Source organism: Arvicanthis niloticus, chromosome 1 (genome assembly GCF_011762505.2).
Source record: "Arvicanthis niloticus isolate mArvNil1 chromosome 1, mArvNil1.pat.X, whole genome shotgun sequence".
Taxonomy (NCBI): domain Eukaryota; kingdom Metazoa; phylum Chordata; class Mammalia; order Rodentia; family Muridae; genus Arvicanthis; species Arvicanthis niloticus.
In genome coordinates this window covers 55205507-55225813 of record NC_047658.1, presented here as the reverse complement: position 1 = coordinate 55225813, position 20307 = coordinate 55205507, and the positions used below count along the sequence as shown (strand labels likewise).

Below are 20307 nucleotides of genomic sequence, written 5' to 3'. Positions count from 1 at the left end.
CTGTCAAGAGCTTTTGGCTAAGGCCATTTGGTCCCACAAGGATTGGTTGGTACAGAGATGGAAGTCCAGGCAATGGTGGGGTGTGTGGCCCACAGAATGGCTGCCGTGGTCTCAGTCTCTGATGAAAACAAGGGTAAGTGTGTTTCAACGAGTTTGTTAGACTCTTGACCTCAGTGACAAAGCCTCAGCATGGAGAGAAGCCCCACCTTGGGAGCAAGAACAGAAGAATCCTGTTCTGTGTGCTGCAGAGGGAGGCTTCTGTGGAGCTGCTCTCAGAGATCCTACAGAGACTCCTTTCATGAGATGGTGCCCCACCCAGGACATGCTTGTCCAAGAGTGGTCAGGCTCCCCTGAGAGCCAAGGGAAGCAGCTTGACTCCCATGAATTATTTTCTGATATGTGATAATTTCATAAAAGGAAGCAGCCTGGGAGGCTTTAAATATAATCATCTCTCAAAATCATCACTCAAAAGCACAGAGCTGAAAGTGATGGCAAGGGCTGGTTAGCACACCTCTAAGCCTAGAGAGAAGGAAAGTGAGCCTCAGCAGTGATGCAGTAAGCTCAGAGTAATGAGAAAGTCAGCTCTGCAGGTCTCAAGACCCTACCCTCCATCTCATCACACAATTCTGGTGAGGAGGTCACCAAGTTTGACATCTTAAAACATTGTTTTGAGATTTATTTATTTTTATTATGTGTGTAGATGTTTTGCCTGCCTGTGTATCTGTGCACCGCATGCATGTGTTACCCATGGAAACCAGAGGAAGGTATTGGTTCCCCTGGAACTGAAGTTACAAGTGGTTGTCAGCTACCATGTGGATGCTGGGAATTGAACCCTAGTTTTTTGGAAGAATTTAGCCAGTGCTCTAAACTGTCCTGGCCAGCAGGACATTAAACAGGGGTCCAGGGAGGTCACCTGAAAGAGAGTGGGGGGGGGAGTTACATGCAAAAACGCAAAGAATGGCTATCTGTCTATAGGCTGATCAAATCACAATTTTTACTTTTTCACACAGGGGTTATATATACAAAAAGGCAGAAGCATAAGTGTTTAGGGGAGTACAGATATCTTCCAGAACAGAGTATCAGCTGGGTGAAGCTTCAGGGGACAGGTCACTTTGACTCCACCTATGATTCACTTGTCCCCGTCTAAGTTGGTATTATCCATCAAGGCTACTTATCTATAAGGTTTATGACTGAGACCTGGCAACTTTCCACTAAAGTGGCTTGTTTACAATAGCTTCTAGCCATCTGTTTCAAGATTTTTACACAGAGACCCAAGACTTGGTGTTAGCAGGCTGGCTTTAAGCCTATGGCTGATTCCAGGCCTTCAGTGTACAAGCAGAGATGACACTAAACTGACACTAAACCACTTCACCATCTCTTCAGCTTTTTAAAAAATTCTTCTGATGAGGTATTCATACTCATGTGTGCATGCATGGGTGTACACATACACACGCACACACACATACACACGTGTACAGACACACTCACACACATACACACATGCACACACACACAAACATACACACACATACACACACACCACACACCACACACACACACGGAGATTTGAGGACAAACTTGGCTGTCATCTTTACAAATTCCATCTACCTCCCTTGAATAAAATCTGTGATATTAGTCTGGAGATTGCCTATTAGGATAGACTAGACAGCCAGTGATCCCTAGGAATCTTCGTGTGTCTACATTGCCAGTGCTCAGATTAGTTCACTATCATGCCAGACATTTTTGTGGGTTCCAGAGATTAAACTCAGGTTATCATTTCACCTAAAAAGAACACTTTATCAACTGATCCATGTACTCAGCCTCTAGCTTGGCAATGAAATGAACTCAGCACACAGGACCACTGTTGTGTTGGTGTCCCAGACACAGGATGTCTTCAAGCATGTGCATTGCCTTGCTTAGGGACTTTTAGTTTGCAAGTTTTTTCACAGTGATGTAATATTGCCACTCAAGTCTGATCTTCATCCATGGGTGTCTTTCTATCCCTGCCACAGTGGTATCTAAGGAGACAGTTCCCTCCACAGCAGGATAAAGTGTTTTCACACAATTATGCAGAAGTTTAGTGCCAGGGCCCTGATTAGGTACAACTTTTTAGAGCTTCCAGTCTGCTCAGTGACTGACCACATTACTGAGGGAAAAGACCAACTGCCTTGAGACCTACATCTGAGATGGCTTTGTTTGAGGGACATGGAGTGGTGAAGCAGGAGGGCTCAAGTACATGGTCTCATTGCCCTGGAGATCAAAGTCATGAGACAAGAATGTGCTCCAGGAATTCATGGAGTCCCATGGAGGATCAAAATGGTTAACTTCTTTTGGATCAGGCCTTCTTCACTGGAAGAACCAACACTGAAAATCTCAGGGAAAGATTCCCTCATATGAACAGAGCTAGCTCTCTCTCTCTCTCTCTCTCTCTCTCTCTCTCTCTCTCTCTCTCTCTCTCTTTCTCTCTTCCTCTCTCTCTTCCCATATCTTCCTCTCCCCCTCTTTCTTTCTCTCTCCCCCTCTCTCTCCCTCTCTCTCTCTTTCTCTCTCTCTCTTCCCCCTCTCTCTTCCTCTCTCTCCCCCTCTCTCTTCCTCTCTCTCTCTCTCTCTCTCTCTCTCTCTCTCTCTCTCTCTCTCTCTTCCAGGTGGGGAGGGAGTGGTTTGTTCTATTTCCTGTGATTTCCTACCATCTTCATTTGACTAGCTAAACAATTTCTATTTTAGATAAGGGACTTTATAAAGAAAGCTCTTCTACTATTGTAACAGTTGAAATAAATATCATATTAACAATTTGGCTTAGGCCTGATTACAAAATAATAAACGCCCGGTGTTTGTTAAAAAAAAAAAAATAGCTGCCCCAAAAGAGATTGCTGTACGTGCAGGAGGACTTTAGCTCAAATTTCCAGAGCCGACATTAAGAAAAGGCTGACTTTAGGGCTTAGTGATGTGAATTTATAATCCAGCACTGAGGAGTTAGACGGGAGCCTCTACATACATATGGCCATGCAAGAACACACATGCAAGATGAAAGAAAAAGAAGGAAAAAGTAGGTATCACTTCATCATCCAAATACATTTTTACTAATTCATGAGAGTCTTGTATGTCATGTCTTCCCTATTATGTATTCTCACACAAGGAAGAGAGGACAGCACACAGTAAGTTTTTAACATTTGTTAAATGAATGTTGCTATGTTGGTGCATCTATATTTAGTCTGTTTTACAGTACTTTTTACATCTTTGTGGTTAGACTATTATAAAGTATTTTAAAACTTATAGACAACACAAGTACAGTTACACTAAAAACTTTTAAACATTATTTTAAGGTGAGTTTTGTAAGCTGTGTCTTGTGTGTATACCATTTACTCATTTACTTCCAAATTATTAGACACTTAGAAGTGGAAATATACAGTCTGAATACAAATCTCAATGGTGCTTCAAGAATAAGGGTCACCCCTGGACAGGTAGACCAGTTAGTTGCTGTGCCTAGTGGGTCTGCAAAGGTCCCAAGGTCACATTAACATCCATTGTCTCAGGAGCATGCATGAAATGGAGCTGGGACCAGAAAGGAGTCTTCACATTGGAGTTGAGACATGACCTTACCTGACTGTGGTAATCAAAAAGTATCTCTTGGATATTAGGTTGGATATTCCAATGTGCTCAAAGAAGCAGTTCATATACTTAATTTTGGAAATCAGAGCCCTAAGAATTCAACTATATCAAACTTACTTCTTGATATAATTGGAGCTTTCATAGCTTTGAAAGAATTTCCCCAATTAGCACAGTTAAAGATTGGTAATTTTGTTCAGGTTAGCATAGCACCATCTGTTGGTAAACAGAAAAATGACTGCCTAGGAGTCAGCCCAGACTTAATCTCTGATTTTCCACATTGACTTACACAGGAAATAAAAGGGAGCTGATTTGTGGTTTCTTATGTCAGAAAGGATACAACTTTATTTTTAAAGGCTGCTATTGGACTTCTGGGTCCAGACTGCTTACAAACTCTACCAGGTTAACTCCACTACCTGGCAGAAAATTCTTTCAAAATTCAAGAGAAATGGTACAGCAGCCATGGACTAAGCTTCACTGTGTTCTGGAACCTGTGAGAAACTTCTGTATGCCATAATGCAGGTGGAATTAAATTCAGGGACGCTCAGTAGCCTGCCACCAATGGCACAGCAGAGGAAAGCTTTGAAGCAAATGGGGTGGATAGAAGCAGTATCTTTAGAACTGGCCTGCTGTTGGAGACAGGGTACCAAATGAGAGGCACCAAGTGAAAGATATCAAGTGCAAGGCAAGACAAAGGGGAACTCTCTCTCTCTCTTCCCTGGAAACACACCAGATGTTGGAGATTGTGTACTACTTGGCACATGGAATTAACCAGCCCCTACCATAGCTGCCTTCTCAGACAGGTAATTATGTCAGATAGAATAGGTGTCTCCAGCACAGAGCAGCACTAAGTGCCTGCCCTCAAATACCTAAGTTGTCTATAGCTATAGCTTCCAGGTCCACGGACAAATATCCAAAGGTCATTTACCAAGTCATTCAAATTCAACAGGCACAGACATGCTTATGTTTAGGAAGTTTTCCACCTATAGGGTCCCTGAAACACACATGCCTGTGCATGGGCACACACACACACACACACACACACACAGTTGCAATAGTAACTGGTGAAACCAACATTTTTGTAGTTAGTAAGTTACAAAATAGAGCAAACCAGGGAGCAGAAGTAAAATAACCCCTCACCTCACTGTCAACTTCTGTGTCCCTCACCATCCACTTCAAATATCTTGGACAAAGGAGAAGAAAACAAGTTCTTCCGGAGTCTTCTCTCACACAAGGAAGACATATATTTCCGTTCACCATGAAATATGAAATGAGACCAACTGTATTGTTTAACATATTCAGTATAATGGAAATTCACTCTCTCTCTCTGTGTGAAGCATGTGTGTGTTGTGTGTGTGGTGTGTAGTGTGTGGTGTATGAGAGAGTGTGCATGTGAGTGTGTGGTGTCTGAGGTGTGTGTGGTGTATATGGTGTGTGTGGTGTATATGGTGTGTGTGGTGTATATGGTGTGTGTATGTAGTATATGTGGGGTGTGTGTGTGGTGTGTAGTATGTGTGTATGTAGTGTCTCTCTGTGTGAGAGTGTATGTGGGAGTGTGTGGTATGTGTATGAGGTGTGTGTGGCCTCTCTGTATGTAGGTGTGTGTGTGTGTACGTGTGTGTATGTATATATCCATGTGTATGTACAGAGATCAGAAGTCAACACTGGCTATCTTTTTTATTCACTCTACACCTTATTTTTTTGAGACAGGATCTCAAGCTGCACCCAGAGCGCACTGATTCAGCAAGACCTGGTCAGTGAGCTCCAGGGATCCACTTGTCTCTGCTTCCCCAGCATTGATGTTACAAGCATACTAGACTGCAACCTGGCTTTTTACATGATACTGGGGATCCAAATTTAAGTCCTCATCCTTATTCTGGAAGCACTTTATAGATTGTGCCGTCTTCCCAGCCCTACAAACTATTCATACAAAAAAAATCATTGCTATAAAAAAAGTGATGCCATTCAATATGGTAAGTCAGAAATAAAAGAATCGTAAACAATTTGACTAATACTGACTTTTAAGGTTCTAAATTAAGTGCTGACAACTAGAAACCAGCAAAGTAATAAATTGTTCCATCCAGCAGGGCATTGAACAAGGTCCAGGGAGATCACCTGAAAGAGATAATGGGAAAAACGGGCAAATGCAAAGAACCACGGCTTGTCTATAGTCTGATCAAACCATAATTTTTACTTTTTCACATAAAGGCAGGATGTGGGGAAGGGGATGACACAGGAGCGTAGGTGTTCTCAGGGAGAGCACAGATATCTTCCAGAACAGGGTATTGGCTGGGTGAAGGTTTAGGGAACAGGTCACTAAGACTCTGTCTATGATTCACTTGTTTCTTATCTAAGCTGGTACTATCTACCAAGGCTACCTCTCTACAAGGTCTATGACTATCCAGGCTGGTAAATTTCCACCAAGGCTACTTGTTTACAAGATCCTATAGCCATCTGTTCAGTATTTTTCTGCAGAGACCAACACTTTGTGTTAGCAAGTTGACTTAGGCTTATTGCTGATTTTTAGGCCTTCACTGTATAAGGGAGGCTGCCCCTGACAATTTCCCCTCCTTAGAAACCCTGTAACCCATCCCCACCTCCTTTATTTTGCTTTTATACCATTTTAATTACATGCATGTATTAAGGCCAGTTCTAGGTTGAGGAACTAGCAATACAATAGATGCAAATAGTCAAGGAACAAGCAAGACAATAAATACAAATAGTCAAAGAACAAGCATTTACAGTACTTCAGAAGGGGGAGTACTACTAATCCACTCCCCTAATCTTGGGAATCATAGCCTGAGGCCCAAGGTTTCCAAGTTGAAGGAAACATAGGAAGTTGTAGCCTGGGCTACAGAGTAAGACTGCTTCTACCATCTACTTGGAATCCAGAATAAAAGTTTATAAGATACACCATTACAAATTTCTGAACGTTATTGGTATCTGTTGTAATTTCTCCTCTTTGTGTCTAATTTTACTACTGTGTCCTTTTCTTTGGTTATTTTGCTAACAGTTTAGTGATCTGACTTATCTCTTCAAACAACAAGCTCTTCATTTTCTTGTTTGATGTTGTCATTGTATATTTGTTTCTTTTCCCCTTTCATTAAATTATATCCTGAACTTACTTCTTCACTTTTGTTGCTGTATGCTTTGGCATGTTCTTGTTTTCCCCAAAGCCATAAAGTGTATCATTAAACATTACTTTAAAAACAAAGAGAGAGGGAACACAAAGTATAGACTAAATGTCATGTCAACATCACCTACCCATGTCTTTCATGGATACCATGCAATAAATTCTCAGGCAAAATAAAGACATTTTATAATATCTGTATTTCCTCATAATTGGGAGAATTAACCTCAACTCCACAATAACAGCTGTATTTTCCCAGTCCTTGCACTTAAAAGCTATGTGTGAAAATACCATCTCATTTTATAGAAGTCTTTATTATAAAAAATGAATGAGAATCTACTGCATTCTTATTGAGCTTTTCTACTGATGCCAGTGAGGAGTGAAAGGGAATAATATGAAGCAGGGAACTCTTGACACAGAAGCACTTATTGGTAGAGTTTCTGGAGTGTGTCTTCCACTTCCTGTACAGGTTCAATGATAAAAGCTCCCGAGGTGATTATTTCTCCACTGTGTGGTACTGGATTCTGGAAGTGATTGACAGCATCAGGACAGCAGAAGGCCAGAGTCAGGACCTGACACACAGTGATCACTTCTGTTCCTTCTGAGTTCATGCTGAGGCTCTTAGGAGGGCCTGTTTCAGAGTTGCTCTCCTGAGGTTTGGTTCTCACACTTGGTCGATCCATTACCCCCCCCCCCCAAAAAAAAAAAAAAAAAAAAAACCAGATGAGGACAGCTGAGTAGAGAGACAGAACTCAGTAACGTCTTTGATGCACATACATGTGCACCTACTCAACACCAGCATGCAGGCAGCCACACTGTAACTGTAATGCTGGGACGGTGCAGACTCTTGGAAATCACTAGCCTATCAGCCTGGATAACCACTGAGTACAAAACAGAGACTGGTCTCATAAATAAATACATTGTCTTAGTTTAGGCTTTACAGCTGTGAAGAGGCACTATGACCAAGAACACATACAGAGGACAATATTTAATTGGGGCTGGCTTACTAGTCCACAGGTTCAGTCTATTATCAATTAGGAGGAGCATGGTAGCATCCATGCAGGCTATCAGGAGGAGTTGACATTTCTACATCTTGATCTCAAGTTGGCTAGGAGAAATCTAGCTCTTCTGCACTGATCAGAGCTTCAAAGCCCACCCCAACTGTGATGCACTTCCCTCAACAAGGCCACACCTCCTAATGGTGCTACTCTGTCACACATATGAAAACCACAACGACAATCTTCCTCAAATTTCTATATACATAAAATTATCTGAACCTGAAGCCAAATGTAGTGGTATCCTGCTTTAACTCCAGCAGGCGGGATACAGTCAGAAGAACATGGATTTCAGGCAAGTCTGTCCTGAGGGTATAAGACTCTATCCCGGTAAATTAAGAAAAGATAAACTGACTGAGAAGTGGGTGGGAATAAGGCCTGGATAGAGAATATACTGTAGGTGGCAGGAATGAGCTAGGAGTTCTCTGCATCAATGTTCAAGCCTGAGTCCCTAGGGAGTGAAGAATATGAATGGGGGTGGGGTGGCTCATATGGGCAGGAAACAGCAGGACTGAGGTAAATCTAGTCCTAAATGGAAGAGAGGAAGGAGGATGAAAGGTCAGGTACCTGAGTACTAGCCTACAGTGTCAGCTGTGCGTCCTTGCTCAAGAGAGATTCTGTGGTCAACAGAGTCACAGAGGACTGGGAAAAGACTGAAAGGGGCAAACACTAAGTCTGTACTAATAGCCAAACTGGATATTTTGTTACATTCTGCATCAATGTTTAAGATGTTTGAAAACACTCATATTACTGATAAGTACTTTTCTTTTGTGGAAAAGATGAATGAAGTTGTGATGGTAAATTGTGGAAACAGAAGAGATAGACTTGTGAAGGTACAGATACAGCACCTAGTAACCAATAGCCCATAATCTCTAGGGGTACAAAGGATCTTGGGAACTAGCACATTTGGGAGTGGGCAGCTATTCCAAGAGGTAGTTTGTACAGATACTAATGTACAAGACAAAGCCCAAACATCTTTGTCTTAGAAACGTTAGCCTCTTGCCAAATTCTATACCTCTCAGTTAATCCTGGAGGTTACATGAATTTTCACATCCAGGGTTTACCTGGAAATGTTTCAAGAGCCATTTCATATCACAAGAATCCTGTCTTTCTTATTGTACTTATAGCCAAAGCCCCCAGTTAAGGGTCCTGACCCATTACATCACCACAGAGAAGTATCCATCTGTAGTGGCTAGTTTTATGACAACTTGACACAAGCTACAGTCATCAGAGAGGCAGTAAACTCAATTGAGAAAATGCCTCCATAAAACAGCTATAGGGCATTTTCTTAACTAGTGATTGATGGGGGAGATCCCAGCTCATTGTGGTGGTGTCATCCCTGAGCTGGTGATCCTGGGTTCTGTTAGAAAGCAGGATGAGAAAGCCATGGGAAGCAAGCCAGCATGTAGGACCCTCCATAGCCTATCTATCAGATGCTGCCTCCAGGTTCCTGCCCTGATTTAGATCCTGTCCTGACTTCTTTATGTGATGAACAGAGCAATGCTTAAGTGTAATCTCAATAAACCCTTTTCTCCCCAACTTGCCTTTTGGTTACATATATTTTTTGTTGTTGAATCAACAGATACTTTGAGATACTCTCCATAAATCCTACTTACTTAATGAGCTGGTTGAGGATGTGTTTATAGTCACTTATTATGTATGGGTTTTTGTTTGTTTGTGTTTGTTTTGAGATAGTGTCTTTTGTAGCCCAGGTTAGCGTCAAACACATTATCTAGCTGAGAATGACTTTGAACCTGATCTTCCCACCATTAATCAAGAATATATTAGCTATTACTTTTGGAGGATGATAGTTGATGTTTTCAATGTAAAGATGAAAAAATTCATACTGATAAATATAAGATTATCTAGGACAAATTCTCCTTTCACAGGTAAAAAAATTATCTTTCATCACTATTATTGATCAGATGATCTAACATGCAATAATTACTAACCTTAGTTTGGGGCTTGGTGTCTATAATTTAGTTTGTTGTTACTTTCTGTTTTTTTAAAATCATTGGTGATTTATAGTATGACAGATACCAAATACCAAAAAAAGAAAAATCCTCATTAGTTACTTTACATAAAAAATTTGTTTCATATTTATAATTTTTATCTTTTAAAAACATATAATTCCATATTTTGATGGTTTGTATATGCTTGGCCCAGGGATTGGACTATAGGGACATGTGGTAGAGTTGGAGTACGTGTGTCACTGTGGGTGTGGGCTTTAACACCCTCATCCTAGATGCCTGTAAGCCAGTATTCTGCTAGTAGCCTTCAGATGAAGATGTAGAACTCTTAACTCCTTCTATATCATGCCTGATTAGATGCTGCCATGTTCCTGCCTTGATGGTAATGACTGAACCTCTGAACCTGTAAGCTAGCCCCAATTAAATGTTGGCTTTATAAGAGTAGACTTGGTCATGGTGTCTGTTCACAGTAAGTAAACCCTAAGTCAGACACATATATATACTGCATTTCAGCCATTCCTCCTCTATCCTACCTCTTTCAGCTCCCTTAAAATCCCTTCAAATACTCTTCTTTACAAGTCTCTTTCTCACATTCACATCTTTGGACTTCTCTTGTGACCCACAAAGTTTAAAGAAGGCTGTCTATAGGATCCTGGGTTTCAATCTTTCCACTGGAGCCAAATGAATTCTGGCCTCTCTCCCATGATCTGCCAGTATCCAGAGGTTCAGTAGAATAAGGGATGGGCCCATGGGGTTCCACTCTGTTCTTTCCTGTGCTGATGAGGAATCCACTCTTGTGCTGGCTGTAGAGTTGGGAGACAGACCATGGTTGCCTTGACTATGCATGACCACAATGCTGCATTTCCATTCCTTCTCATCTTCTGGATCCTGGTTCAAATAGTGACTTAGTTATGTTCACAGTATACTTTGGAGAATTAATAGAAGAGTTAATTTGAAAAATATAAAACATGTATTTCCTTGGTTAAGAAATATGATACATGGACTGCTTTAATTTTCAATGAATGGCAAATTGGACTAAATTTGTAAGAGATTTTTTTATTGTCATGTAAATACATACAGACACTAAGTTAAGTAAATAGGACAAAAAAGTAATATCCTCAATGAGATAGTTGAACCTAATAAAAATAATTCGAAAACCAACTAATGAGATTTACCAACAAAAACAATAAGACATCTTTTGCAAACAAATATTGAGAGAAATATTGACATTATTAACATAATGAAAGTACTGCAAGAAGAAATCTATGTAAATTTGAAAATGACTTATTTCAAAATTGATACCAAAGTTGTATTAGCAACAGTGTATTCAAGCACTGCTTCCTGAAGAACAATGGATAAAGTTTCATCATATATGAATCACAGATAGTTTTTCCAACTAAATTATAAAAACAAACCTAGTAAGATCTCTAAGTCCTCAAGAAATTAATAGTACTCATTTACCCATTCTGCATCACTAAATAAAAAACTTTGGAGGGCCCAGAGCACAATGTGAATCTAAGCAATGTTGGGACATGTATCTAAAAATATCAATATTTTACACTATTTCAAGGGAATTCTTCTTCTATTCAATGTATGTTCTATTATTCTGGAGTGGTGGCTCAGAGACAAACAGCAATTACTGCTTCTCCAGAGGACACTGGCTCAGTTACAGTACTCACACTTACAGGGTGGCTCATGACATTCTGCAACACTGGTTCTAGTTGATCTGCAATCTCCTCTGTCATAAAGTTCACAGATGTACATGTAAGCAAAATTCCCATAGATATAAAATAAAAATACATGAACAATTTAAGATGAAAGAATTGAGAAATAGTGTATAAGGAGGTAATATCAGTGATAAATTAGGTTCATACTATATAGTACAGTACTCTGATTTTCCCAAACAAGCACAGCACTGTCACTAAAAGCAGAAAAATCATTTAAGCAATTACAGAGGAAAACATAGGACTAGTTAACTTACATATCATGAAGTAGAGTGAGATAATACTCAAACACTTATTTATTTGTAATTTATAAAATCTCAAGGAAACTCAGTACAAATGTCTAACTTATTTAACATATCAGAAGCAGGTGCTGGCTGCTAGTACCTGTAAGAAAATCCTGGCTCTTCTGAGCACTTCCCCTGCCCACCACTTCCCTAAACTTGTTTTTGTCAGTGAGATTTGCTGTGGTACCCACAGCTTCTATTTTCCTGAAAAACCCATGGGTTCCCATAGAGCTTGCTTCCACATTCTTCCTCCCGTACCTCTTCAATTACTTTCTAACTCCTTCACCCCAAAACTCAAGGCCAAGTGTATTCTGAATAGCTGAGGCTTGGATGTTTCCAGATACTTATAGTTGTGTCCTCACTCATTCCTTTAATAAAACATTCTTCTCAAACATGCCTACAAGTGGTCACGTCTTCCTTTTATTCATCTGGCACTAAAACTGCAGGAATAGCATACAGGATCAGTCTCTCTGAATCATCTCATCTGACTGGTCTGAAGTTTGTTTGTTGCTGGCTTCTGCCAGTCAACAAGTTTGACTCCAAATTTTAGAGTGCCACTCTTCTCCCCCTGTTCTAATAATTCATTTCTGGTCATCTATTTTTGTAAGCACTTCACTGGTTACTGAAGCCTGCTTTACCTCTTGGAAAAACATCAAACATCTCTCTCTGGCTTCTGGATCCTGCCACACCCTCTAGGGTCATGAACAAAGGGACAAGTAAAACAATTACTTGTCTCCCTGTGTTGGAAACCTCTTCTTTCACAGAAGTGTCTTCCAGTCCATTTTTTAAAAAATAGATTTCTCCTCTACCTGCTCTGACTGCTAGTCTCTTCTCCTCTAGTGTTAAGTGTCAATTCAGAACTTCCTATTTTTCCTTACTAGTATTACAAAAGCCACACTGGTATACCAGGATCCCTTGTAGTCCTGCCCATTTAACATGAATAGAGATGACTCTCCTCTGTGACTTGTGACACGTCTCTCCTACAAATCTCTTATTCTTGGGGCTGGCCCAGATATAAATTCTAGACATCATGTCACTTATATTTCTGAAATCTTTTTCTCAGCCAATTCATGGAGCTTTGACTTCCTTCCTTCTTAGGAGCGGCAGCCCCACAGCTTCCTTCTGCATTCTTGGACAAGTGAGCACTTCCTTGCCTCCTCCTCCTCAGAGCTACCTGATTTATCTTCACCTGGGCCTAAGTATTGCAACCCTGTGCTCTACATCTCTTGCTACAAATTGTCTGCTATGGGCCAATATATTCTCAGTGCCCTCCTAGGCTTCTAGGATACGGGAATCGTCTCTGGGTTGGAGGTCGTTTATTTTTCTAACCTGTTCCCTCTAAGCTCCATTTAGAAGCCCAAGAGATTCCTTAGATGACCCTAAACTTTATTTCTATCCTTACCTCACCCACTTCTCACAGGTGTTTTCTTTGTCTCTTCCTTTATGCCCTTGTGGTCATGGTATGACTATCTCTTCCTCCTTGGAATCAGAAGATCTTAAAACCTCACTTTCTTCGATAAAACACTTGGCCTAATCACAGCTCCATTAAAGGCTCTAGACTCCATACTCAATTTTCCAATTATCTCATAAGGAAGCCACTCCTTTACCTGCACAAACAAATGTTGCTCAAATCTCTTATATCTAAATTTTATCTGCTCTGAATTTTAAAGCCTTTTATCTCTAAGGTTTTTTACCTATTTTCATTCTTTTTATTCTTATCTAATACAATCCCTTCTAACTGAGCTATTATCCCTCCTTCTTGCACTCTTAGCGCCTGCCTAACTCACCTCTTCCCAACCACGACTGTCTTATGTCTACCCCAGGGAAAAGTAGGTCTACCAGACACATTAATGAAACACAAGATTAGATAAAAGGAGAACATGCACAAACATTCACTTCAAGCTTTGAAGAGGTCAACTAATAGGAGGGCAGGAGTCCTAAGAGCAGGCAAAAGAGAACAAGAAAACTTCACTCTTACCCTCAGTATTCCTCAAGACCCCCCCACAAAGAAAACCACCGGCCAACAACCATAGCATATATGCAGTGTACCTAGTGTAGACCCATGCAGGCTCCAAGATTGTGCTTCAATATCTGGGAAACCCCAGTAATCCAGGTAAGATAATTCTGTTGCCTGTGCTCTCCTTGTGTCTTTGACACCTCTGGTTTCCATAATTCCTTCTGCCCCCTCTTCTCTGGGTTTCCCCAAGCTCTTAGGTAATAAAAGCAATAGAGACTACAAACCTGGCTTCTCTATACCTAGTGTTTAGGTGTGGGTCATGTATACTACTCCCATGCCCTGCTGAAGGCAGACCTTTTTGTGACAATTGGCATAGTCACCAAACTATGAATACAGCAGAACATCATTATTGAAGCTGCTTTTTTGTTGTGGGAGGGGCAGTTATGTTTGGTTCTATTATATGATTCTGGCTTATCTTGCTTCTAGTTTCTGGTCAACCAGTCAGTGTCAGTTACAGGCTTCTTCTTCTTTCATGTACCTCCAATTAAACCAGTTAATAATTGGCTATGACCACAAGTGTGCTTCTATTGACCCAGGACATCTTGCAAGGAGGAAACATTATAGGCTGAAGGTTTTACTCCAGGATTGTTTCCCCCCTTCCCTCCACTTCTCCATAAATTTCCCAACCTACCATGGCCACAAGATCCACTCCTCTCCCATCCCCTTCAAAAAATAGCAGGTCTCTTATGGATATCCACTGAACAAGACATAATATGTGAAAATACTAATAGGCACAATTACTCATATCAAAGCTAGGCAAGGTAATTAACCAGGAGGAAAACCATGGGAAGATTAGCCAAAGACACACACACACACACACACACACACACACACACACACTCTAATGCACACAGGGTATCTCTCCAGTATGATTGCTTTTATGCATTACAAGGTGACGCTGATATGCAAAGGCTTAACCAAGTTGACTACCTTCATAGGGGTTCACTCCAATTTGTGTTTTTAATGCCTTTGAAGAACCCCAAATGTGCAAAGGATTTACTATACTAGTTATATTCATAGGGTTTTCTCTATGTATGTGATCTTTTATGCCTTTGAAGATGATAGTGGTATGTGAAGCATTGGTGAACTTGCTTACGTTTCTCTCCAGTATGTGTTCTTTTATAACTCTGAATATTACTTTTATGTGTAAAAGCTTTACTACACTGGTTATATTCATAGAGCTTCCCTCCAGTATGCATTTTATCATGTCTTTAAAGAATACTGTTGTGGGCAAAGGCTTTACCACAATGGTTACATGCAATGTTTCTCTCTAATATGCGTTCTTTTTTGCCTTTGAGGATCAGTGTTGTAGGCAAAGGCTTTACCGCATTGGTTACACGCATAGGACTTCCCTCCAGTATGTGTTCATTTATGCCTTTGAAGAGTACTGTGATGGGCAAAGGCTTTTCAACATTGTTTACATTCATAGGGTATGTGTTCTTTTATGACTCTGAAGATGACTGTTCCATGCAAAGGCTTTGCCACATTGTTTACATTCATAGGGCTTTTCTCCAGTATGTGTTCTTTTATGCCTTTGAAGATGACTGTTCCGTGCAAAGGCTTTACCACATTGTTTACAGTCATAGGGCTTTTCTCCAGTATGCGTTCTTTTATGCCTTTGAAGATGACTGTTCTGTGCAAAGGCTTTACCACATTGGTTACATTCATAAGGCTTCTCTCCAGTATGTGTTCTTTTATGACTCTGAAGAACATTGTTCTGTGCAAAGGCTTTACCACATTGTTTACATTCATAGGGCTTCTCTCCAGTATGTATTCTTTTATGTTTTTGAAGATGGCTGTGACAAGCAAAAGCTTTATCACATTGTTTACATTCATAGGGCTTTTCTCTCGTATGTGTTCTTTTATGTATTTGAAGATCAATGTTTACTGCAAAGGGTTTGCCATATTGGTTACATTCATAGGGCTTCCCTCCAGTATGTGTTTTTTTATGCCTTTGAAGATTACCGTTCTGTGCAAAGGCTTTACCACATTGTTTACAATCATAGGGCTTCTCTCCAGTATGTGTTCTTTTATGAATCTGAAGATAACTCTTCTGTGCAAAGGCTTTACCACATTGTTTACATTCATAGGGCTTCTCTCCAGTATGAGTTCTTTTATGACTCTGAAGATGAAAGTGCTGTGCAAAGGCTTTACCACATTGTTTGCATTCATAGGGCTTCTCTCCAGTATGTGTTCTTTTATGACTCTGAAGAACACTGTTATGTGTAAAGGCTTTACCACATTGTTTACATTTATAGGGCTTCTCTCCAGTATGTATTTTTTTATGCCTTTGAAGAGCACTGTGACATGAAAGGGCTTTACCACATTGTTTACATTCATAGGGCTTCTCTCCTGTATGTGTTCTTTTATGAATCTGAAGATGGTTGTGAGGAGCAAAGGGTTTGCCATATTGGTTACATTCATAGGGCTTCTCTCCAGTATGCATTCTTTTATGCCTTTTAAGAGCAGTGTGATATGCAAAGGCTTTACCACATTGCTTACATTCATAGGGCTTCTCTCCAGTATGTGTTCTTTTATGACTATGAAGATTACTGGTCTGTGCAAAGGCTTTACCACATTGTTTACATTCATAGGGCTTCTCCCCAGTATGTATTCTTTTATGCCTTTGAAGAGCACTGTGACATGAAAAGGCTTTACCACACTGTTTACATTCATAGGGCTTCTCTCCAGTATGTGTTCTTTTATGCCTTTGAAGAGCACTGTGACATGAAAAGGCTTTACCACACTGTTTACATTCATAGGGCTTCTCTCCAGTATATGTTCTTTTAGGGCTTTGCAGATGGCAGTGGCATGCAAAGGCTTTACCACATATGTTACAATCACAGGGTTTCTCTCCTGTGTGTGTTCTCCTATGTATTTGAAGACCACTATCATATACAAAGGCACCAGTGAGCATTCTTTTATGTATCTGAGGATGACTGTGACTTGAAAACACTTCATTACATTGCACACGTTTATAGGTTTTCTCTCCAGTGTAAATTCTTTCTTCCCTTTGAAGATGCCTGTGACATACAAAATCTTTATCACTTTGCATATATTTAGAAATTTTCTCTACAGTATAAATTCTTTCATGCCTGTGTATGCGATTGGCACTTTTGGAAGTTTTACCCCATGTATTATATTACTGAATATTTATATATATATGAATTACTTTTACAGTGTTTTCTAAATGTAATGAGAAATCAGATATAACAGGGTTTCATTGTTTTGTTTATGTCCATGGTGTTCTCCTTTATTATGGGTTCCATTACATCTTTAAAGATACCTGTGATTGTAAAAGCATTTATTTCATGGCTCATATTCATAGCAATCTTTTCTCATATGGTTTTTTAAAACATTTAAGAAAATGTGAAAGAACTCACAGCTTTTAAACAATGACTGCAGCCAGGCAGTGGTGGCGCACACCTTTAATCCTACCACTTGGAAGGCAGAGGCAGGCAGATTTCTGAGTTTGAGGCCAGCCTGGTCTACAGATTGGCTTGCAGGACAGCCAGGGTTACACAGAGAAACCCTATCTTGAAAAACAAACAAACAAAAAACAAAACAATGACTGCATTCATAAATTTTCCTATAGAGTAAACCACATGACTTTTGCAAAGAGAACCAGGACAAACAGATAATGTCTACATAACTAATACTCTCAAGAATTTTCTGCAGTTTGAGTTTGTTGATTTACTCCCAATAAAATAGGAAAATCAATTAACTGTAAAATCATATCAAGTTCAACAAATCTACTCAAAGTATACTCTAAATGTTCTGGGAGAGAGAGAAAGAAGTCCAGGTTTTCTGTCAATATCTTTAAATAATTGGGACCTGCATCCTCTATATAAAATTTAGATAGATAGATAGATAGATAGATAGATAGATAGATAGACAGACAGAGATGTGTGTGCCTTACAATAAACCTATTAAAGGTAGAATAACAAATAAAGGGTATGCGTATTGCATTCACACAGTTTGAATTTTTGCTCTCCAGAGACATGTGTGGTATTTACATTAAGTTTTCTATGCAATTTTCTCAACCCTTATGAACTTCCACTATCATGAAACTTAACCATCTTACTACACGTACATGAGTAATGTCTGCTTTATTGTGCACTATTTGCTTATGAGAAGGTTTTGGATATATACACATTATACATTCAAAGTGTACACTTTTTTTGTAATATCTCAGAGGTATTAAGATTAAACAGACTGGCAGATCTGCATTTTAGTGTCAGTGGGGGCTGTACTTGAAATAGTACTATCGGTTAAGGCACTGTTTCCATGTATTCTATATTAAAGAATGCACTGCAAACGGAAATAGAATACCTGTCATAGAGGTACATGCATTTGTTAAATTAAATACTCAATATCCTTAAAGTTCTGCTTATTTACACTGTTGTTTTTAACTAAAACATCAAGAACACAACACATAAAAACTTCTTCAGAGGCATATTTGGATCACCATGTAAATAAAAATTACCTTCCATGTCTTCTAGAATTTTGAGAATTCTTTTCATAACTGTGGTCTTCCCAATAATAGCCTGAAACATAGTACCAAAAAATATATGATATATTATTGGAATTTAGGCAAAATTTAAAGTACTATCTTCCGTGAACCTTACAACCATGTCTGATTCATTCACCTCATTCTTCCTCCTTCTCAACTGAAATTATAGAAGAGTATCAACAACAACAAAAGAAACAAGCAAAAAGACAAACAAATAAACATACAAACCAAAAAACCAGTTGTTTTCTGATTTTAAAAAGGAAAACAACATTAACAGTCTTACCTATAGCAGTGAGGTTCCTGTAGGTCTCCAGCATCACTTCTTTGTAGAGATTCTTCTGGGAAGGATCCAGCAAAGCCCATTCTTCCCGAGTAAAGTTTACATGAACATCCTCATATGTCACTGCATCCTAAAACATCCCATACATGTGTATAAAAGAAAGCATGGTGCTCATATATTCAACATATATTTCAATAATTTGTATTCAAATTATTCCCACTTTTCCTCCAGTTACTTCTTGACACAGAAGTTATAATGTAATCACCAAGCCATTTTAGAAGGAAAGTGAATTAAAAGGTTCATATCTCTCATTTCTTTCTTTTGAATAGGATATACATTTGCAAGAAAAAGACCAACTAACAGATATAAAGAGCAAACAGATCAAAAGTACTAAGCACACATCATAGATATTGTATGAATAATTACTAACTACAAAAAGTAAAGAACTATTTGTCAGATAGTTATTTTTTTGCTATAAGAATCCTATCTATACATGAGTATGGAAGATCTTTCCATCATTTTAAATCTCCAATTTCTTCCTTCAGGATTTGAAGTTTTGTTTTCTTTTTTTGTTTGTTTGTTTGTTTTGTTTTTTGGTTTTTCAAGACAGGGTTTCTCTGTATAGCCTTGGCTGTCCTGGAACTCACTCTGTAGACCAGGCTGGCCTTGAACTCAGAAATCCGCCTGCCTCTGCCTCCCAAGTGCTGGGATTAAAGGCGTGCACCACCACTGCCTGGCTGAAGTTCTTTTTGTACAGATCATTCACTTGCTTGGTTAGAGTTATACCAAAATATATTATATAATTTGTGGCTATTGTAAAGTATGTTTTTCCCCTTATTTACTTCTCAGCCCAATTATCATTTGAATAAGGGACGGCTACTGATTTCTTTGAGTTGGTTTTTCTTGTTTGTTTGTTTGTTTCTCCAGCTACTTGGCTGAAGGTGTATATCAATTGCAGGAATTCTATGGTAGAATTTTGGGGGTCACTTACGTATAGTATCTTATCATGTACAAATGGCACTACTTTGACTTCTTCCTTTCCAATTTGTATTCCCTTGATCTCTTTTAGTTCTTTTATTGCTTTTGCTATAATGTAAATGTTTATATTGAATACATAGGGAGGGAGTAGGCAGCCTTGTCTTGTACCTGATTTTAGTGGAATTGCTTTAAGGTTCTCTCCATTGATTGATGTTGAAGGACCAGGCACACATGAGATGCAAATTCATGCATACAGGCAAAATACTCATATGTATTCCAACATTACTTCAAAACCAACACAACAGGTAGGAAGTCTGCCATGCACCTACAATCCAGTGATTCAGCAGGATTAGGCAGTATCACTGTCATCAGTACATGACTTCTGGAAAACAGAGTGATATTCTCTGTCAAATTTAAAAATGCAAGATATGGGTGAAGCTCAGCATAACAGCGTATGCTTGACATATACAAAAAACCTATATTGTCAGCTGATAATATAAAACAACATCAGCTAATAATACAAAAACAACAACCAAAAAAAGCCAGGTATGTTGGCCCACATGTAAACAATCATATTACTTTGGAGATAGACTCAGATGGATCTCTAATTCGGAGGCTTGTAGGTATCCACCCTACTTGCAGGAGAGCCAAAGCTATAGAGACAATCATTGTCTTCTAAAACAAACACAGAAAGAACAAAACTAAAAACAGAAAAACATTACGATAGCAAAAATTTAGCCATAATGATAT

At 39.3% G+C, this 20307-nt stretch overlaps 2 protein-coding genes across 7 annotated transcripts in view; one reads left to right on the top strand and one right to left on the bottom strand.

Moving 5' to 3' along the window:
• The window catches only part of Il16 (interleukin 16), a 139928-nt gene that overhangs the window by 51849 nt on the left and 67772 nt on the right, over positions 1 to 20307 (top strand). The gene's annotated exons all lie outside the window — the stretch shown is intronic.
• Positions 5826 to 20307, bottom strand: part of LOC117712450 (uncharacterized) — a 30747-nt gene continuing 16265 nt past the window's right edge. The window contains exons 2-4 of the mRNA XM_076937089.1: positions 18583 to 18709; positions 18273 to 18333; positions 5826 to 16809 (exon numbers count right to left, since the gene is read on the bottom strand). Coding sequence (XP_076793204.1) covers positions 15210 to 16809; positions 18273 to 18333; positions 18583 to 18709 — 1788 coding nt within the window. The 3' untranslated portion in view covers positions 5826 to 15209. The remainder of the gene's footprint in view (positions 16810 to 18272; positions 18334 to 18582; positions 18710 to 20307) is intronic.